Here is a 21,656-nt window from a genome sequence, read left to right on the forward strand (position 1 = left end):
GATAAACCCAAAAGATCAAAGTCAATCGAAGTTTATCCCCTCCTGAACCAGCAGATATAGATGATAGTGGAACCTTTTGGTGTAAAAATCTTGCTGGTGCCATGCTCAGTGAACCACGGCTGGGCCAGTCAGACCCTACATTTCACACAATATTTCTCATTTCTTTAATCAACAAGAAGAGCAACAAAATTTTTGACTGTCTGGACGGCTAGTATCAAAACAGAGGGATCAACTAGTGCTGCACAAGTTGAGCCAACATGTTAGAAAATAACTTTGATGTGCTTCAACCCCACAACAAGTGGGTAATCATTATCCTCAAACATTGACAAGAAATTCATTGGGTTTAATTATTCATGAAAATTATTATATATATCTGATAGTTGTCCGTTTATACCTTGTGTTTTTCATGTTTGGTAAAGAGTTGCTACCACTTGAAGCAATAACTATCTCATTCACGGTTGAACTCATTACAAAATTCTTTTTCATATGCTAATGCAATTATGAAAGTCGTGGGGATGATGGATGAAGCTTGAATTTGAAGGATGAAGAGGTTTGCTAAACACAGTCGATCATGCACACACGCAAATGAATGTGAATTGTTAATTGGTGTTAAATTTTTAGTAGATTGTTATCGATCAATATACTAAAAATCAAATGGTAAGATTTGAATGAACTCCTTTTGAAATATTTATTCATTAATATGGTCATATACTAGATACAAGATTTGGATCACCAGAACTAGAGCTTTATGTGCCTTAATAAACCAAAATTTGAACTTGTCATATCACCATTGAGTTTGATACATGAGGAGCAGATCTGATAAGGTTCGTCGAAATCTAGCTAACTTATTGTTTTTTTAACAATATTATCTTCTCTGCTACTGGTGTGATGTCGTGGGATATTATTGCTAGAGTTAAACTAAAGTAATCATCCAAGCTTGCACTAGAAATATATAATCAAGTTCACATCTTATCGTCCAAATACTTTCTAATTTTCCCATCTAGTATGGTTGTATATATGTACACCAATGTCTCTTTGGAAGCACTCTCTCGAGTACTAATTGATTACATTATAAATAAAGAGCGGTGTTAGGATCAGTCTCTTACATGCATGTAATATGCTTCTAACAATCATGCATGTAAGACTCACACTAAGTTTATTTAACAAATAATGCACCGTACCATTATAGTAGAACGTTACGCATCAATGACTACCAATCCCTAAATGGCATTGTACTATGTGGGATCGAAAGATCTGACGGGAAACAGAAAATGAAGACACAATTGTTGAAGAAGTAATTGCAGCCGTCAGAAAGATCTGAAAAGAACAACCTACCACCGTTGAAATGGTGGTGTCACCATCATCTCTCTTCTCTCCTGATGACAACATCAAGCAAGTTGGCCTACAGCTTACTGCTTACCCTCTTCTGAGCTTTCATTTTGGACCGCTAGTTCCTCAGCCGAAAAAGCCCTCAACTAGATATTTATTTTCGCGTCGACCAAATAAAATAAAAATAACAGGAAAACAACAACTCCTAGGAGATAGAAAAAGAACATAAAATGCAGAATAATATATAAAAGGACACCATTTTTAAATAACGAAGATATTTAATTTTAAAAAAAATTTAAGGAAGATATTATATTTAATAACCTACGGAAACGGGCACACGGGCCCACTTTAGTGCTTTCACATAGAAACTCAATTAGCCAGTGGCTGCCTCTCTTGATCAATTGTAGCACATGTCCTTTTTTCTTCCCCAAAATGACAAAAGACACCCACTACAGTACATATGAAAGTTCGGTTTTTTTTGTTTTTATTAGTACGAGTGATTCGAAAGTGAGACAATTAATTTGTAAGGCAAAGTACTTTTTTACTGAACTAGATTCCGTTTACGTATGTAAGTTAAGTTTAATTAAATAATTCTACGATTTTCCTGAAGAAGGTGAATGATTATGATTTTGAGTAGTTGATTAGTGTTAACCTAGTTATGCGTTTGTGGACAATTTTTAAATCATGAATCACACAACGTAACTTACTCATATTAATATTTCTTATTTTATTATATAAGTTAATTAGATCATAATTACTGTCTTCATTTATATACCGATTTAAAGGAAAATAATTACTGTGAGCAATCAATTTCTAACAACTTTAACAGAGGGGCCGGAAGGAAGTTGTAGAAAGTGTGAGCTTAATTAAGCAAACATATGATTTTTTGGCAGATTATAGAGGTAACTTTATTAATTATAGTAATTGCCGAAATGTTTGTGGGATATATCTCAGTTAGTTGAGTTCTTTCGCCTCCATCTATATGGACAAAGGTTTGAAAACCCTAGACACCCAATGAATATTTATGTAAACTCCCATATTCCAATCACTTATACTAAAATAATAATAACAAGAATTACCGACACATGTGACAGTATTTGTGAGATTCGCTACTGATAAGGTTATCTTATGTCTTTTTCACATGATTTGTTAATAACCAGTTAAGCTCCATTGTGTAATGTAATCACCTAAAAAGCCAAGGCTTGCTTTCTTCAGATTAGTGGAGTATCTCTACGTATTTTGCTTTAGATTATGTACTAATTTTTTTTATCTTTCTCTTCTCTGGCTAGTAGTTTGTAGACTAATTATTTGACACTAAAAAGACAGATTTGCACATCACATACACAAACATTTGCATGCATGCATGATTATACCTACATGTCCAAAGCATTCGATTAAGGTTCTAATACTTTGATAATTAGCAATCATAAATTCAATTTTTGGGAACTAATCATACGTGTAGATATTAAGAAAATGATTCAAATTTTCTTTATTTTCTGGACAAAAAATGATTCCATCCATTTAGCAAAATATAAATAGAACAAAAAGAGTAGGGTTTTCAAATGTACAGTTGCCACATACATCCACATCCCTTATCTGAAATACTGCTCTATTTTTTCATATTAAAATACTTTCAGAATATAATATTCAATACCCTCATATACTCGATATCATAGCTCAAATTGAAATCACAACTTCAATAACAAATATAAAAGAGATTTAATATAACCAACCCGTGTCATTCCACTTAAACAACACAACATGAGTTGGAAAAAAGAAAGAATAAAGGGTAAGTGTAGAATAGAAAAATAAAGAATGAAGATAGAGAAATAATAGAAGTAAAAAGAAATTACTGTAGGGTAAGGGTAGAATTGAAAAGAGAAAGAATAAAATTAATTAAAAAATATTAAAAAAACGAAAAAAGAGTAAGTGAAGAAAATATGAGTGAGAAAATCAAATCCCGTATATATATACCAATTAATTAATGACACATAAGCTGTTAAAAGTTAAAACAACCTAAGAATTATTTGGTATATTATCGCATAGGAAAGTTCCTCAAAAACCAATTATGTGACCGTTTATACAAACTACTTATCTCAACAAAAAAATGCAAACTAATAGCATGTGGTTTTTTGACTAAAACAAAAAAAGTTAGCTAGTGGTTGCCTTAAACCAATCCCAAACTGACACGAGTTCCCAAAGTAACATCCGGGGCTGGTAGTATATCACGGATTCACGGAAAGTAAAAGTCGTGGTCGGTGTGGACACGTGGCGCACGAAGAGCAGACAGATCGGATGGAAAATAGTCCGCATCAGCAGCCGCGGGACTGAAGTCGTTGAGCAGGTTCCGTTCAAAACCCCCCCTCCAAAATTGCCAGCTGACTCGGGCCCACAACGCGAAACCAAAAAAGCCTGTAAATCGCATAAATATCCCGGTAACTAACCGGCCACCGGACCTTCCGGTTTATTACCCGTATAGGTACGGCATACGATCTACATATTTTCCTATTTATATACGGTCGGAGATTTTTTAAGCGCAAGCGTCAAACAGAGCTCGTGTTTGTATATATAGGACCCAAAGAGTCTCATTTTCCTCTGAAGCTACGCTTTGTGAGCTTCGTTCTGAGGGACTCGCCGGAAAATTAATCAATTTTTTTGGAGCTTAATCGGAAAATTTATCGGAATTTGCCGAAAAAATTTAAGTGAGTTCATTTTCATGGAAATATATATTTCTTTTTTTCAATGCTTAGGGATCTCAATTTTCGTGGTTATTGTGCAAGCTTTTGAGTGGCTTTGGGGCGCGTTTCCCCGATCCAATTTTCCGGGAAAATACAATGAGTGGCATGAAAATTTTCGATTTCCAGTTTCTGTTTCTTGTGTTTTCCGGGAAAATTGGGGAATTTTCTCACGTGCTTGGCTGATTTGATTTGTTTGATATTTTTTTCCTTTTCAGGTTAAAGAGTGAGTTGGAAGCAAGAAAGGCAAAGACTTTCTGCAGATCCGATTAAATTACAACAAAAAAGGAGAAAAAAGAAAAAAAAAACGAGCTTTATAAAAACGAAGCTGAAACTCTGATTCCTTATCTTCAATTTTATCAATTTCACATTTTTCCTTCACTTTCTGATCCGAAAGCTGAGAGAAATGGTAGTGAAAGTAGCTTCGACCTGTTTGCAATGGTCGCAGCCCATCGTTCCACACTCTCCCCCTTCCTCTCAATCTCTAGCCTCCGCAATAGCATCTCCTTCCTCAAAACGACGTACCCGTGGCGGCGACGGCGGAGCTGTTCTCTGCCTCTACGTCCACAGCTTGAACCGGTCGGCTCTGTTCGGAGCTCCATCGACGAAGCTAAACCGATCCAGGTCATGCGAGTTACCGAAGCCGAGATTTCGGTCCATGAAAAGAGCTTGCAGTGCGAACTTGGACGCCTTCTCCGACGAAGAGTTCTCGAAGAAGATTCAAGAGCTCGCTCTCAGATTCCAACTCTCGGGCGATTTTGACGGTGAAGATAACGGCAACGGTGACGACACCGCGAATTCGGAAACAGAGAGAGCTGATTCTGATAGTCGCCGCGTCAATGACTCTTCTTCAACGATGAGATTTGAACAGAACCAGAGCCTGTTCGAGTTGCCGCTCGATCTGGAGCTACCGTGGTCGTTCGATTGGCAGCAGCGGGACGAGATTGTTCCGGAGGCGAGCATCGAGCGGAAGGCGAACAGCGTCGACCTTCCGCTCTCTCTCCGAATGATCAAGAGAAAGCTGCAGTGGCAGGAAGGGTTCAGAGAAGCAGGGGAATCCGCGTGTTCCTCTGTGAAAAGGCCTTCTCTTCCATGGTGTTCATAATCCGAGAGCTCCATACGTACACCTTACAGATGAGAGAACTTCTCTTCTACGAAGATTTACAGGGGATTTTGGGTCGTGTTCAGAAGGAGATGCACGCTTCGTTCGTTTGGCTTTTTCAACAGGTCTTCTCTCAAACGCCGACGCTAATGGTGTACGTGATGATCCTCCTGGCCAATTTCACCGTCTACTCGTTAGGCCACAACGCCGCCATTGCGGCTGCTCCTCCACCTGGGATATATTCCAGTGCAACTGAGACTACTATATCAGTGGAGGAAGTTCAAAATCACAACGATAAATTGGATAATACCCAATTTGATTCCTCGACAAGTAAGTCGTTTTCTGTGAATGGGAACGTGAATGGGAAAACGACATCCGTAGGCGGAAACAATGGCGGTGGTGGGAAAGCCCGACCCGTGGGCAGCGGCACGGAAGGAGACGGCCGGTTCGACGGGACGGACCAATACCGGACAATTGTCCCCGACGGAGCTTCTCAGTTGTCCTCACTTGGGACGACGACAGAGGCAGAGTCGGTGTCCGGGCAAGAGAGCAGAGAGGAGGAGTTGGCTGTGTGGAATTCGATAGTGGAAGAAGCTAATGAAATGCGAGGCAACCATGAAGCTCTGAACCATGAAACGATGGAGAGATTTGTTTCGCCGGTGGTGGCGAATATGGAGGGTGATGATTACGAGGAGTACTTCAGAACAGAGCTTCTCTACCAAACGGGACTATCCATAGAGCCCAGCAATGCTCTGCTTCTTGCCAATTACGCTCAGTTCCTCTACCAAGTTGCCCATGATTATGACAGGTACTGTTCAATTTCATCAAATTGTCGAAGTTTTAGTCGCTAATTTTGATTTTCATGTCCATAAATTTCTTGGGTTAAGTTCATTTTCATTCGTTGGTTGTGGAAATTAAACTGTCAAGTGGACTAGTGCCACAAGTCAAGGTTTTTCTTTTTGATGCGTCTTTGGTCAAAAGAAAGATATAAAATCTCTGGGTTCTTGCCTTTGATTTTTCTTTATTGTCGTGTTGCTTTAATTTTTTTTTTCTCCAGTGATAGCCTGACAGACAGGGAAATGTGTGGTGGTATTTTCCCTTATTGGTCACGCGCTTCACTTGAAAAAAAAAAAGAAAAAAATAATATTTGCTTTGATTTTAATAAAATTATTTGAAACTAAGTGGTCTAAAAATATATTTGTTTTAGCGTAATTAGATAATAATTAAAGTGTGATTAATGATGGATTTGTAGTTAAGTAGAGTGTGATTAGCTTAAAGCGCAATTACATGTGGGGTGATTGTTTAATGGTTTGGAAACAGAGCTGAAGAGTACTTCAAGAAGGCAGTGGGGCTGGAGCCACCGGACGCGGAGGCCTACAACAAATACGCGACGTTTCTGTGGAGGGTTCGAAACGACTTGTGGGCTGCAGAAGAAACCTTCTTGGAAGCTATTTCAGCTGACCCAAGCAACTCATACTACGCTGCCAACTATGCCCATTTTCTATGGGACACCGGCGCTGAGGATACGTGTTTCCCTCTCAACTCTCCTGATGATGCCACCCAAGATGCTTAGTAATTTAAAATTTTATAAAAAAAATATATATATACAGAAGAGAAGAGAAGAGAAGAGAAAAGAGCCGTCACCTTCCGTTTATTTCCCAATTTTACTCGGAATTTGGTATTAGAAAATCCAAAAAATAAATAAAGAGAAAAAAGAAGAGACTAGAAAGAGGTCTTTTTTTTAAAATATTTATTTGTTCCTGAAATTTTGGTGGCGGTGGCAAATATGGGGGGTGTGTGGTGGTGGTGGCGTTTGGAGCGGAGGGAAGCACGTGACCTGGGACATGCTCACATGCACGGCAAAACTGGCATGGCAGCAAAGAATTTGCAGTGTGTTTGGCGTTGCGTGTTGTTTCAGATCTTTATGTGCACGGGGAGTGGAGCCAATCGGAATGCATGGCTGCTTTTGCACAGATTATCGCGTTTCCTTTTTTTTTTTTAGGGGTCGACACAAGCAATCACATGGCAAAGTGTAATTAGCCTCCTTGTTAATATTATGCCATTCTCAATTTTACTAGAAATGCGAAAACTGAAACATAATTTGGTGAAAGAAAGCACGTGTTTCTCGTGCATTTTGCTATGTATGGCTCTGGAAATTTCTTCTCTTCAATTGAATTTTCTTTCGTGTTTAGTGGAGGGACAGTGCGTGAACTAAGTTGTTGATTTGTTTCTATCGGGGATTATGAAGACATGGAAAACCTTTATACTTTTGTCTAAAGAACAATGATGGCACGGTAGCACCCAATGAAAGGGCTAGTGATTCATGGGTGGCTGAGAGAAAAGGGAAATGGCAATCCAAGTGAGTTTATAAAGATATCGTATACAACCAAATTTTATACCCGAATATTCGGTTTGATAACCTGCTACTAATTCTTCTTCTGCTTTGGATAAATTGAAAGGTAATTTTTCACATTCTGCTAGGAAGAAATGAGTAATAGCTCTGGTTGTTCGCTATTCAAGAATTATTGTTTAAGCAGTTCATACCATCTCTACACAATGTTTTGATCAACTTTTTTCTCACATTTGGACCATTTAGTTAAAGATATCGTATTCGACAAATCAATGGAAACTCAACTTGTATGTTAATTATGCGATCAATCTTATAAGAGCAGCGTTGTGTACAATAATTTTTGGGAGCATAGGATTTAGGGTAGTGAATAGGCTCTCTTGTAATAATTATGAACAAAGCAATCATGCTTTTGATGATGTATAATGAATAGACTCTCTTCACAATTATTGGACATATATAGCATATTCTTCTCCTTTAGTAAAGTTTAACCATGTGAAGTTGGGTGTTTGGAAGACTAGACCTTAACGCGTAGTCATAATTACAACTGTTTTCTTGGAAAAAGCAAATGACTAGATAGATAGACTTATTAGGAAGCATATGGATGAACAATAATGTGTGTGAAGTCAAATGGGGTCGTTGGATTGGGGGAATTGAGATGAGATTATTAAGTTAGAGCCAAGCAGAAAATGACGGTCATCACGTGAAATCGAAGATGGTGATGAATCAATCTAAGACCAGTCTCTCTATGTCTCCATTCATCCTCCCTCCTTCCTTCCCATGCCCTCTCCATACCTTTCTCACCTTAATCTCATTCATATATGCATATGCCTCTCCATACCTCTCTCTCACACACTAGATCTCATTCATTTCGGTTGCTGCTTCAATCTCATATGTCTAATATTATAGATGATGGGGCAATATTAGTATAAATATAGTTTTTTCGTGAAGAATTCAAATATCATATCGAGACATTTTGTGATAAAGCCTCTCACATACTGGGGCATGACATATAAATTAATGCATAATTCACAGTGAAGTCTACACAAATCTACAACATTTTCTATTAAGAGGAGCGATAACATAATACAAGGATGCTAGGACTCGAACTCAAAACCTTTTTTGGAGGAGCAATTGCTCCAAACCACTACACTAATGAGTTATTTGCCCAAGTTTTGTTTCAAAGGAAAAAGAGGAATTCTTATTACTACACTTGAGCACACATTTTCTTTTGGGCTAGTTTGTTGGGCTGCAAACCAAATTTGGCATAGCCTAAGGAGAAGGAGACCCCAGGTCTGATCATCTTTGGGCTCGATCTTAAGCCTGATGTTTGTTTCTAGCCTACCTATATATGTGTCCATAGTTGGTCCAACAGCCTTATTGGATCAACTGCAGCCCAATGTTCAATTTATTTCCAAACGAGCCTGTTCAAAATTATAGTAGTGCATTCACAATGGGTTCTCTAAACCATCTTCTTAGAAAGATTCACAATGGGCCCATAAACCTTCTCCTTAGCTAAAATTTAGGGAGGAATTGAAAAAACCCACCTCAACCATGCTCTCTATTCAGCTCCTAAAATAGGGAGACCGCTAGGAGCTCCTAAATCCGAGGAGAGAGAAAGTACTCATAGTGACTCTCTATAATTAAATGCTTATATATTTAATATTATTTTAAGCATTTCTTTAATGCCAATTATTTTCTATTATTGCTTTTGTGTCTACACTTTATTCAAAAATTGAATTAAAATTTATTAAAAACATTTATGACTCTCTAAACTAGGGAGTATAGTTGGAGTTGAAATGTTATAGAGAGCTCCTAAAATAGTTTTATAGTGTTTTTAGCTAAATTTTAACTAAAAAATAGATAGCATGATTGTGGATGCTCTTAAACAAATTCTAGGGAGGAATTGGAAAAATACAACTCTAACCGTGCTCCATATCCACCTCCTACAATAGGAAGACTTCTAGGACCTCCTAAATCTGAGAAAAATGAAAATAATCCTAGCGTGGCTCCTTATAATTTAATGCTGTTTTATTTTATGAGTATTTCAAACCTTTAATTAATGTTAACTATTTTTTATATATATATTTTAATAGAGATGGACTAATTAAAAAAATTTATACCATATATAACTCCTAAAATAGAGAGCATGCTTGAAGTTTAAATTTTATAGAGAGCTCCTAAAATAACTTTTATATATTTTTAATTAAAATTTAACTAAAAAATAGAGAGCATGATTGTGGATGCTCTCAGACTGCATGATAACTTTTTTAATAGCTTCAAAACAAGAATGGTCTTACAAATTTTAGACCAAATCTCAAATTTTTGTTAATTTACGTACGAGTATTATGTACGGTCATTTTACACCTATTTCAATAAATCTAGGAGACCTAACCAATGAAGTTGACGCAAAATGGTAGTAATAGACTTATACGCTTACGTGTGTCATACACGATGATCATTACACAAATTGATGATTTTAAAACTTTTTATCTTTATGTGTGACGTACACGTTTACCGTTACACAAATCCAAGAAAATGGAAGATTTTGACAAAGATTGATAACGAATGTAATTTCTTAACAAAATATATTCCAACATGTGGCTTTACCTTAAAAAAACCGAAATTTTAGACCAATCTCCAAATTTGTTCATTTGTGTGTACGGTCATTTAACACCGGTTTCAATAAATCTTGGAGACCCTAGTCAATGAAGTTGACGCAAAAGGATCGTAAATGGCTTATTATACCCTTACGCGTAGTATATGCGTTGACCATTATACAAATTAATAATTTTAAAACTTATATATTTACGTGTGACGTACATCTTGACAGTTACACAAAACGATAAAAATGGAAGATTTGATAACGAATGTAACTCCTTAACAAAATATTCCAACATGGCTTACCTTAACAAAACAAAATTAAACCACAAGCCGATTCTTCTCAGTTCTCTTTCATCTTTCCTTCTAAATTGAACTTTTTTTTAAAAAAAAAACACCCTAAAATTCTAAATATACAAATGCAGTGCATGTAGGCTGAAGGGTGTGGGAAAAACATTCCACTCTCTCTCACTGCCTCCAACCAAAACCCTCGTCAACAAAACTGTAATGAATCAGAGGCAGTTAGGAAAAGTAAAGAAAAAGACAGAAACAGAACTGAAAAAGAAACCCCAGAAAAGAAAGTTTTGCAGTCCAGCCTGCTACAACTAATAAACTAAAACGCTTATCACACAATACAAGCATTTTAGCAATATTTAAGCCAACCAACACCATATTGGTAATTTCCAATCCAGTCAAAATGAAAGGAAAAAAAAAAGAAAAAAAGAGAATCCAGGCTTCACATTAATTATTAGTTCCTAATAGTTCTTCACAGCTAGAAGAAACTATATACTGAGTTGAAGATCAGAAGCTGGTTCTGTTGGTACCCTGAGCAAATTGAGGAGAAGAAACCATCTCTATCAAATCCATCTCTCCCTTTTCATTTGAAGAAGCGGCAGCAGCTTCATGATATTGATCATGTGCCATCAAATATCCCATGCTTGTGTTGTGAAAACCCAAGTGATGATGATCAGTGGAACTAAAAGATGATGATGAGTTGGCCGTCCCATTTAAGAGGTATGAGAGGTAAAGGTCAGAGTAGAGGGGGGTAGGAGTAGTAGAAGTAGTGGGATTAATAGCATTTTGTGTAGGCTCCACTGGACTAACAATTAGGCCAATGTTGTTGCTGTTGTTGCTGCTGTCAATGGAATGGGATGGCTGCTGCTGATGAGGATTGAAAGTTTGAACATTGTTGGTGAAGAAAGTTTGCATGAAATGAAGCTCCTCATCATTGTATAATGTATCACCCAAATTCAAAGGAGAGTCACAGCAATTGCTAGTTGTGGACTGGTCAGATGTCTCTGTGGCCAAAATGTTGAGGTGGGTTTTTGATGGGTTTTCATGAGAGAGAGTGGAAGAACTGGTTGGGGTGTTGTTGCTAATAGTGGAAACATTTGGGGAGGAGTTGTTGTTATTATTATTATTATTGTTGTTGTTGCTCATGAGGTTCTTGCTCCTGATGTAGTTTTGGAGTATGGAAGACTGAGGCTTCTTGTTGTTGTTTCCATCTTTCCCCTCTGCCTGCCTGTTCTTCCTCCTTGAATTCTGCCTCCTTTTTGTGGCATTCCAATGGTTCTTGATGGCGTTTTCAGTTCTTCCAGGAATGCGTTTCGCAATCTCTGCCCAACGGTTCCCAACCTCAGTATGAGCTTCCACAAGTATCGTCTCTTCCTCTTCAGTCCAGCTATCTTTCTGAAAAAACCAAGATACCAAGCACAAAATATGGCACATTGCACTCTAAAGTTATAACCTATAGGGAACAAAATTCGTATGTGCATATATTACAAAAAATAAAATCCAAATTAGTTTATGCTTAACTGAAAAAAGGATGTGCATTTTCGTTAAAAATGATGTTTAATTACAAAATAAACATTCACAAATATGCCACTTACAGCTATTTAGCTAACCATAAACTAGAGTTTGAGAATACAATTTGACTTACCCAAACGGAAAGAGAGAAAATCTATCAGATCTATAAATAGATCCTTCACAATCTAAATTTGCGACTTTGACTTTTTTGAGTACTATATATCGGTACCCATAGATCACAATCCGAGCAAAAATATAGCGACATTTGGATACTTTTCACAGTGAAATCCTAACTCGTAGCTAATTAATTGTGCCAAATCTAAGCCAAAGATTTGAAGTTCTTAGTTATTCATGCATCAAAGACATACAACAACATCGACACCAAAAGAGATTTAAGGACAAACCTTGATATCAGGGCGCAAATGATTATGCCATCTCTCTCGACACTGCTTGCCAGCCCTACCCACCAGCTTCTCAGCTATCTGTGCCCATTTTCTCACTCCATATTGCTTCACCAACCTGATCAGCTTCCTAATTCACCACACCAAAAACAAAAACAACCCATTAATTGTACATGCAACATTATTTGTGACTAGAAGAAATCAAAATCAACCAAACAAAGAAATGAAACATCCATAAACTTGAACCAAAAAAAAGAAAAAAGAAAAAGGGCAAGTAGAGGATGATGACAAGGTTATTTCTTGTTATATATGTGACCTACCTGTCTTCTTCATCAGTCCACTGTCCCTTTATTAAAGCTGCAGCAGTTAAACCTTTTCTAGCTCTCTTTCCCACCCTCCTTTCTGAAACCTTTGCTTCTTCTATGAAACCAGTATTAGGGTTTTGCTCTGCCTGGCCACTCCAAGACATCATCAAGGCCTCTCCATGATCACCCAAAAGCCCATCCAGAAAGCTTACCTCTTGGGGATATTGAGCACCAGCACCATAGCTAGGCCAACAAGAAGCCTCATGGCCAATTGCACCACCAAAAGAAGAAAAACCAAACAACCCATTTGTGGAAACCACATTTTCTTTGCTGCTTGCATTGTTTTGGTGAGAGAAATTGCTCTGGCTTCCCCACAGGAACCTGTCTATGGCTGTCAATGGAGGACCTGGTCTATGCATATTTTGATGGTGATGATGAGGATGGTGTGGTTGTGTGTTATTTATAAGCCCATAAACACCATAACCACCACCACCTTCTTCTCCTCCTCCCTCTCCTTCCATGGAAGACACAGTTGAAGAGTGATTGACAAAAAAGAAGAGAAAAATTAAGGAGGCTGCAATTTGGTGAGAGGTTTTGTGGCTTCTTTTTTGTTTCTTTCTCTTTATTTTGCGCTTAGAGAGAGAAAGAGAGAGAGAGCACCCCATAACGATAGCTGGACAATTAGCATGTACTAGGCCTTGTAATGAGCCACATGGCTTAATAGCCGTACACCTGGAGATATATCCAACGGTTGAGAATTGTCTTTGGTTGTAACTCCTGAGCTTCCTCTCTTGTACAAAAGTAGAAAGAGCTGGGGCTGGGGGAGGAGAGGTATTAGTGGGTTTCGTTATTAATTCCACAATTATTAAATCCATTTTATTACAGATTTTTTTAAATTTTAGATAATTTTAGTGAGGTAGTGATTTGGGCAGCTACGAAATGTTGATCAATTTGGCGCCATTGTAATGGAAATACAATTTTACCCTCTTAATTAACACTCTCAAGGCAAATAATGAAATGAGGGTATTTTGGCCCAATGATGCACTAATTAAAAATTATGAAATTAAATATGATTTATTAGGAAGAGGAATTTTGGCAGAATTTTAATCTCCAGTTATAATTGCTTTGTTTGGGTACTAAATGCTAGCCAATTGTGGAAATAATTATATGGCTACTGCACCTATTCCAATTTCTTTCGAATTAAGCTCCCTCATTGAATTTTTATTTTCTTTTTGTATTTAGTAGTTTTAATTATAATTATTTTGGTTCCCTCAAAGCTTCGTCTTTATTTTATTTTATATACAAAAGATATGGGATGAGGTTTGAGCATAAGACTACCGACCTGCATGTCAAAGCTTCATGACTCAGAGAGTGACTGGGTTGACAATTTGACATGATAGAATTTGAAGAACAGACTGAGCTCAATTCCTAGATTTAATACTTTTAGGACATCATTTTCATTTTTCAAGTGCCAGACACTGCAGTCATCCGTTACTTACTGGAGTAGATGAAGAGGTTTTAATTTGAAAATAAAAAGAATAATTGTGCTTAATAATATGCATATGAGTGATCAGCAAAAATAAATAAATAAATAAATTCACTCATTAATTTCTAATGGCTTGTAAGTTAATGATCATTTGACCAGAAATAATCATACTTTTATTTTTAATCAACAAATCAGAAAAGAAGGATACTATTTAAAATAAAATAAAAATCAATGGCAATGAGGTATTCGAACTTGGAAACCTCTTCCAATATTGAGAAGAGAAATACCACCAGACCGACCAAGTGCTATTTGGTAAAGAAGGATACCATTTTTCATCAACAAAATTTTTGCTGGATGAATTACATGTAGAGGAAAATAAACAATTTAGTTAATAGTATTGTCCCTCACTTGTGGTTTTTCTTGGCTAGTTAGCTTGGCCAATCATAACCAAGTAGTAAATGTTAACAGAATTGCAATTTCCAACTCTTGTAACTCATTGGTCCCATGCTTGTAACATATAAAATCTTTGCTTTCTCCATCAGAAAGAAAGAAAAGAAGTATATCCAGTACTTCTTCCAAGCCCAGAAACTGTTTGTGCAGGCAGTTTGCCTTTCTTTTATCTGAGCATGAGTTAGTTCCTTCATCTCAATTCTAAAATCCAGGCCTGGATCAGGACATCTTCGCCTTGGCGAAGAATATTCCGGCAAATAAACCTGGGGAGAAACAAAATCCATTAAATTGAGAGTAATGAAATCACAGTGCTGGTATTCATTGTCTACAGAATGATTTTGCTGATTACCAAATAGTATACTGAAGAGGTTTGGTAGACTGAGAGGCACCTTGAACAGGACTAAACCGGCAAGCGAGATCGGAATCTTGTTTAAGGAACCCACCAGACTGTAAAGCAGAAGAACATCAGAAGTGCCTATATAGATACTCGTGAGAAGTTCATTTTGAGCTTAAGTATACAGCAAAAATTACCTATAGGTGGTGGGGCCAGTTTGATGTAAAAACCACATGGAGGTGAAGCTGATGGCAAGTCCAAGCAATCCACTAGCTGTTGCAATGACCCAAAACATAGGCAATTTGATTACATCCCTGCATATTGAGACCAAAGCATTAGGTAGAAGAAGTGAACTAAATGTGCTTCCAAGAAGAAAAGGGCATGAAGTTATGTCAAAATTAGAAGCATAAGCTTACACGCTTATTATATATTCCCATTCATCAAACATAATAATCAAGAAGGCGGCAAATGGTAGAGATAACAAATTATTCAGCAAGACCATCGAAACTTCATTGAGTGAGCCAGATCTTGTGTATTTTTTTGCTTCATCCATGACTCGCCGTAGAGTGAGCTGTGACAAAGACAAAATATTTACACAAATCATAAAATGACCTGCACAAGAGCTGTAGTTGCTGTGGTCCAAATTTAAAGTTACAGGTCTCCAAAACAAACTAAAAACTAACAGATCTCCAAAACTATAGCTCTACTACTTACTGAGTAGCTTGCTGTTAGTATGCAATTCGAAATCTGCCATGTGTAACCTAATGTATCAAAGGAGATATCTGTAATGCCACTGCTGATAGCGGAGATAATCTGCGATACATAAGAGACAAAAGTACTCATTGAAACTTTTATGTCAAACAGTTGTCTGGGGAAGAAACAAGTAAATATATTTCATCGACGGAGCAATATAAATGATATGGGAATCAAAATACTGGCAGTTTCTTGCAAAACATTAACTGTAGAGTTGATTACCATCAAAAACATGGCAGTCCACACTTTCTGACTCTGATGTTTCCGGAACAAATATAATTCTCCAATTGCTGTTAAAATATTTGTCACATTCTTCAGAATGGTGACCATTGCAATATTTACGTATTTCAAACTGAAAGGAAAAGGAAAGAACCAAAATACATTAAGTTTTAAATGTATGTTAGAATATGTTTTAGTAATCAACCATATAGAGCTTCAAACTAAAGAGAACTATATAATGTGGATCGTATCACCAATATTCCCTTCAGAATTTGTCCTCATTCCCTTTACTCTAGGCCTGAGCAAACAATAAGCTCCAAATTGAACCAATGAAAAGCACCTAAAAGTGCAGAGTATACAATTATTCAACTTACCTATACATGCCAGACACAAGCATGCCGATGAAGATTATGTTGACAGGGATCCAGACCCTGACCAGTTTCCAATTGAGCTTTTCCACAGTAACAGCTCCAGAGAAGCCCAAGAGGACAACAATTACGGAACTTATCAAATTCTGCAAAGAAGCATATGGAACAAATAAAGATTCCATTTGGCTGGCTAAATTTGTGGAGTTTCATAAGAAAAATTATCACCCAAGAAGTGACAAGGACTCCATTATTATTAGCCTAGCTAGAAAATACACAAAACAGGAAGACATCTGCAACTTATAAATATAAAACTTCTACATGGTAATTTCATCCTTACCGAAAAGCAAGTGGGTTGGAAGGGAGTGAGCATGCTAACCTGATAAAACATCAAGGATACTCCTGCATTGAAGTTGTAACTGGACAGAACAACTTTGTTCAGCAGTATCATGCTGCAAGAAGAAATGCAATAAGCTGTCCCCGACAAAAGAGGTCCAGATTTCTTTGCTGACCCATGTCCACGCTTTTCATTCGGAATAGAGACAGTCTCGCCATGCCCAGCTCGACTCCCTCTAAACAATCTGCTTTAACAAAGAAAGAGAAACAAACAAAGGAAATGCGCCAAATTAGCAATGAGGCAAATTTACCACACAGCTTTCATATCCCATATGCTCAAGCTAAGAAGCCATGTGCTTAAGCTAATAGTGACCCCCACCAGCAGAAATTGGTAGTGTTTATCAAAGTTACTTCCAAGGAAGAGAATCAAATTTATATTGCGCAACTCTTTAACAGAAAATGCAAAAACCAAATATGTCCCATTTCTTGTGGAGCTTCAAAGCCTCAAATTTTAAAATGAAGAGTAGGTAGCTGATGACTCTACCTGTCACTCAAAATCGTAGCTCTACGTTCTGGAAGAATGGTATGAACTCCATTTAGAGAACCAACTTCTGGGTCCTCACTATCATGGCCTTTAACTGCATCTAACTTGAAATCAGATGACATATCACCCACCTGCCAAAAAATTAGCAACCCAATTGAAAACTAAACTCCAATTTTCATTTTCTGAAACTCAAAGCCTCAAATCATATCCATTTCTACTCAAAGATGTATATGATCTTTATACCCTTTTTAGTTTAGTCTTCCAAGCTAGAGAAAATGTATAACAGAAGAAGACAAGGAATGGGAAAAGCTTAACCAACCACAAAAAGGGGTTTGAATAAAACCAGAAAGAGTGAGATATCAAAAGCTAGGGTAGTGGAAATCATGAAGAAAACGTGAATCCATGAATACCATCTTTTTGAAGAGCACGCAAAGGCAATTAAGTGTGGATCAGGGTCAAGTTGTGACAGACAGTACTCTTTCTGTGGCTGAAAGAGAGAAAGAAAGAAGGAAAGAGAGGGAGAGTGAGCATTAAGAAAGGAAGAAACAGAGTGGGAGAGAGCGATATTCCAGCTGAGAGAAGACCGCCATAGAAATTGAATAATATTTGGGAATGTGGAACACTTCCCCATGTTCCTCCCAAAGTCAAATGCTGGTGCTGACAAACATGATTCATCTCTCTCTACTCTCTCTCTAGAACAGGAAGAAGGTTAACGAATGTGAACTGGGTCTTCTTTGTTTTTGTCTCTTCTTCTCTTCTGTGGATCGAATCTGGGACGCTGGAATCTGGAATTAGCAAGAAATAATTTGGGTTTCGTATGGAATTTCAAACGGTTTGCTTTTTGAACGGAAATTACGCAATTGGTTGTGATCTGGGTTTGGGCCACATGTGAGAACATTTTACAAGTACCGCCGTTCGGCTATACCCTTTAAATATAATATATTCACCATATAGCCGCACGGCTATACTCTATAAATCGAAGATTTACACATATGGCCGTGCGGCTATACTATGAATAGAAAATTTTAAGAGTATGGCTGTTCGGCTATACTCTATCAATATAAAATTTTGCTGCTAAAACCTTTACATATAGCCAAGCGGCTATACTTTATAAATGGAATATTTAAACGTATAGCCGTGGCTATCCCTATAAATAGAAAATTTTACATGTACAGCCGTGCTGCTACAAGCTTTAAATAGGATATATTCAGGGTCCATTCGGGCGGCTATACTCTATAAATGGAATATTTAACCGTATATCCGGGCGGCTATTCTGTATAAATAGAAAATTTTAAACGTATAGCCCCGGCTGGACTATAGAAATAGAATATATTCAGAGTATAGCCGGTCGGAAAGACTATATAAATAGGAAATTTTACACGTACAGCCGTGCGGCTATTAAGCTTTAAATAGGATATATTCAACGTATAGCCGTGCGGCTAGACTCTATAAATGGAATATTCAAAGGTATAGCCTCTAGGCTGTACTATGCTATATGAATAGAAAATTTAATAAGTATAGCGGTCAGCTACTGTAAATAGAAAATTTTACAAGTACAGCCATCCGGCTATACCCTTTAAATAGAATCTGGGACGCTGGAATATGGAATTAGCAAGAAATAATTTGGGTTTCGTATGGAATTTCAAACGGTTTTCTTTTTGAGCGGAAATTACGTAATTGGTTGTGATCTGGGTTTGGGCCACATTTGAGAACATTTTACAGGCCGTTCGGCTATACCCTTTAAATATAATATATTCACCATATAACCGCGGCTATACTATATAAATAGAAAATTTTTAAAGTATAAGCTGTGCGGCGATACGCTATAAATAGAAAATTTTATGGCTATAACCTTTAAATATAGCCTCACGGCGATACTTTATAAATGGAATATTTAAAAGTACAGCCGTCCGGCTATACCCTTTAAATAGAATATATATTCAAAGTATAGCGGTTCGGCTGTACTATATAAATAGAAAATAAAAGTATATCTGTGCGGCTGTACAATATAAGTAGAAAATAAAAGTATCCGCACATACTCCAAATTTCTCTTTTGTAGTTACTTTAATTATTGTTTACTTAGTGAATAATTAGTGTTTAAATATTTTATTAAAGAAAAAAAAAATTAGTTACCATTTATTAAGTAATATGATTTATGAAGTAAATTAAAATATTTAATACTAATTATTCAATAAAGAAATAGTAAGTAAAATATAATTGTAGATAACTAGAAAATCAGAAGTACACATTGTAATAGCTGTGTTTGTCATATGAGTGTGGTGGGTGATATCACATTTACTTTTGCCTTTTCGTTTTGTCGGGGTGAGTTCAGGCCAAGCTCACAGCAGCAAAAGAAAAGTTGGGGAGAGAAATTCATGTTTTTGAAACGTCGGCTGCTTCTTCTTGGCAAACTGAAGAGTCTATTACTGGTATGAAGAAATTCGTGTTTTTGAAACGTCGGCTACGCCAAACCATTCAGCTTCTTGCTTATTGGAAGTCTTGTGAATGCCTCAAGTATTTTATATTCTAAAAAACCTCAATAACATGAACGAAATTTGATAAACTAATGGGAATTTAATTACACATTCAAAGACTTATACTGATACATGCAATTGGAGGTATTCTTATGGCATTTATACTTGCTATATTTCATTAATGCAATATGAATAGATAAGGTTCTAAACATGAAAGCTTAAAGAGGCAGCACAGGCAGATGATGCTTCAGATGCTAAGTCAGGTCTCTTCCTTCAGGAAGAGATCTTGTCTTTGAAAGGTTTGAAACTCCTCACTAAGCATGCAGAGCCTGTTGAGTCTGCACCAGAAATGATACCAGAGGCATCACCTCCTGTTGTTCAAGATAAGAAGCCTGTGGAGAAAAAACCTGTTAATAAGTCAAAATGGCTGAAACTGTGACATGAATCACATGAGTTCTATAAATTGATGAGCGCAACTCCCTATCTTTAAGATTGTGCTGATTCTGGCGGTTATTTGATGGCTGCAACTTGCCGTCGGATATGAAATGTCAGCACTTGTGCTTTGCTAAGGTGGTTCATATTTTCTAAAACAATATATGAATGTTTACCATATATGAAATGTCAGTGACTGTGCTGCTAATTATTTTGCCTTTTCATCTTACATCTTTGAATATTTTGTTTAGTGTTGACTAGGCATTTGTATTGCATGTTTTCCCAACTTCCTTTTTCTGTGTTTATCAAAGGGGAGAGGATCTGAATGGCAAAGAAAAACGTATGGGGAAGAAGGGATTTGGATGCTCTACACTCTACAAAATTTAATCGAGCAGGTCGAGTAATGTATGAGGGCATGTCGGAAATTGTCACCAAATAGAAAATAAATCTTTTCAACTAGGAATATCATTTAAAGAAATAAATTTTTTATCTACTACTGGGGGTTAAAAAAGCATCAAAATTTAACCTGGAAAATAAAATTCTAAAAAAAAAAAAAAAAAAAAGGCCCAGACCCGCCTAGGCGGGCGCCAAGCGCCTAGGTGGATTTTTATTTATTTTCAGATGATTCAATCGCCTTTAATTTGTGGTGATACACTGGAATTCGCGTAATTGTTTATGGTTGGTGCTCTTTCTTTATGCACCAAGCTCTCAGAGCTTCACATCAGAGCTCCTGAACATAGCTTTGCCTACACGAATAAAACTATCGAACGAGCGTTTGGCCGCAAGCTCCAGGAGATTTTTGATAATTTTGAAGAGAAACCAGTAGCATCTAGAAGTATTGCTCAAGGGCATGGTGCTGGTCAACAGGTGAAGCCCATAGTAGTTGCAACAAAGGTTAGGCATCCTGGTGTTTTTGAATCGATTAGGAGAGATTTTATTATAATCAATCTGGTAGCAAAAATTTCAAACTTCATTCCTGCTTAAAGTGGTGGAGATTGGATGAGAGTGTACAGCAGTTTGCAGTTTTTATCATGTCTCAAGTTGATCTTGCAAGGGAAGCTGCCCATTTGTGCATCCTGCTGTTTTGGTGGAAACTTATAAACAAGTAATCCCTACATGGTTGATTTTCTCTCTCTATTGTTCTATCTTCCACCATCTTCTCTCTAAAAATGGGCAGGTAATTCACCATCAAAGGTTTTGCCTTGTTAGTTTTTCCTTAACAGTTCTGGAGATCCGTTGTTTGGGTGTTCCTTATTAAATAAGTTGCAAGTTTGATATTTGCACTTTAAATATATATTCCTCCTTTATGCTAAGATTATGCAAAGAAAGAATTTCATATTAGAATGCTTTTCAATCCAACTTCCCCTGGTATTACTTCCTTGTCTCAAAGCCTGAATTTTGTCAAGCACAATTGAAATATGTGATATATATTTGTAGTATTCACTCCTTTTTTCTTTTATTCATCACTGTGTGTGTTATGGTTGTAGACAAAATGCAGTTCCTCAATGATGTTATGAACTCAGGAAGCTTCTGTTACAAGTTTTCCTCCTTAATAATCTACATTCTGTATTTGATTTTAGTCTATACTTGGCCAAAGTTTTCTAATCTTCTTCTTTTTACAGCAAGTGGAGGAGGCA

The 21,656-nt window shown here is 37.0% G+C and overlaps 3 protein-coding genes across 5 annotated transcripts; 1 reads left to right on the forward strand and 2 right to left on the reverse strand.

The window, feature by feature from the left end:
- Positions 1-3,867: 3,867 nt before the first annotated feature.
- Positions 3,868-7,357, forward strand: LOC103320634 (Tetratricopeptide repeat (TPR)-like superfamily protein). The gene is made up of 3 exons (XM_008222345.3): positions 3,868-4,031; positions 4,283-5,974; positions 6,487-7,357. The coding sequence occupies exons 2-3, from the start codon at positions 5,157-5,159 to the stop codon at positions 6,737-6,739; spliced, it is 1,071 nt and encodes a 356-aa protein (XP_008220567.2). The 5' UTR covers positions 3,868-4,031; positions 4,283-5,156; the 3' UTR covers positions 6,740-7,357.
- Positions 7,358-10,720: 3,363 nt separating this feature from the next.
- Positions 10,721-13,410, reverse strand: LOC103321079 (transcription factor MYB64). The gene is made up of 3 exons (XM_008222841.2): positions 12,642-13,410; positions 12,325-12,451; positions 10,721-11,803 (listed from the first exon to the last, which is right to left on the reverse strand). Exons 1-3 carry the CDS (start codon positions 13,289-13,291, stop codon positions 10,916-10,918), a joined length of 1,665 nt encoding a protein of 554 aa, XP_008221063.2. The 5' UTR covers positions 13,292-13,410; the 3' UTR covers positions 10,721-10,915.
- An 895-nt stretch (positions 13,411-14,305) lies between these two features.
- On the reverse strand, positions 14,306-17,984 carry LOC103320623 (GDP-mannose transporter GONST2). Of its 3 annotated transcripts, none has more exons than XM_089044203.1 (10): positions 17,524-17,984; positions 17,114-17,244; positions 16,613-16,814; positions 16,243-16,382; positions 15,872-16,001; positions 15,611-15,709; positions 15,313-15,467; positions 15,094-15,210; positions 14,952-15,009; positions 14,306-14,825 (listed from the first exon to the last, which is right to left on the reverse strand). In XM_089044203.1, the coding sequence occupies exons 1-10, from the start codon at positions 17,524-17,526 to the stop codon at positions 14,574-14,576; spliced, it is 1,287 nt and encodes a 428-aa protein (XP_088900329.1). In that variant the 5' UTR covers positions 17,527-17,984; the 3' UTR covers positions 14,306-14,573. The 3 variants fall into 3 exon arrangements, with proteins under 3 accessions (XP_088900329.1, XP_088900330.1, XP_016649733.2); XM_089044204.1 differs by having other exon boundaries at positions 14,912-15,009; XM_016794247.2 differs by having other exon boundaries at positions 17,357-17,984.
- Between the last annotated feature and the right edge of the window lie 3,672 nt (positions 17,985-21,656).

This window comes from Prunus mume, linkage group LG1 (genome assembly GCF_029339155.1).
Source record: "Prunus mume cultivar Tortuosa linkage group LG1, ASM2933915v1, whole genome shotgun sequence".
In the NCBI taxonomy this organism is placed as follows: domain Eukaryota; kingdom Viridiplantae; phylum Streptophyta; class Magnoliopsida; order Rosales; family Rosaceae; genus Prunus; species Prunus mume.

Coding starts and splice junctions, on each gene's coding strand:
- LOC103320634 (XM_008222345.3), top strand. CDS start 5,157: ATGGTGTTCATAATCCGAGAGCTCCATACGTACACCTTACAGATGAGA. Junction 5,975..6,486: donor GTTGCCCATGATTATGACAG/GTACTGTTCAAT, acceptor GTTTGGAAACAG/AGCTGAAGAGTACTTCAAGA.
- LOC103321079 (XM_008222841.2), bottom strand. CDS start 13,291: ATGGGGTGCTCTCTCTCTCTTTCTCTCTCTAAGCGCAAAATAAAGAGA. Junction 12,452..12,641: donor TGGACTGATGAAGAAGACAG/GTAGGTCACATA, acceptor GTGGTGAATTAG/GAAGCTGATCAGGTTGGTGA. Junction 11,804..12,324: donor ATTTGCGCCCTGATATCAAG/GTTTGTCCTTAA, acceptor TGGTTTTTTCAG/AAAGATAGCTGGACTGAAGA.
- LOC103320623 (XM_089044203.1), bottom strand. Junction 16,815..17,113: donor GCTACGATTTTGAGTGACAG/GTAGAGTCATCA, acceptor TTGTTAAAGCAG/ATTGTTTAGAGGGAGTCGAG. Junction 15,211..15,312: donor TGGGAATATATAATAAGCGT/GTAAGCTTATGC, acceptor CTCAATATGCAG/GGATGTAATCAAATTGCCTA.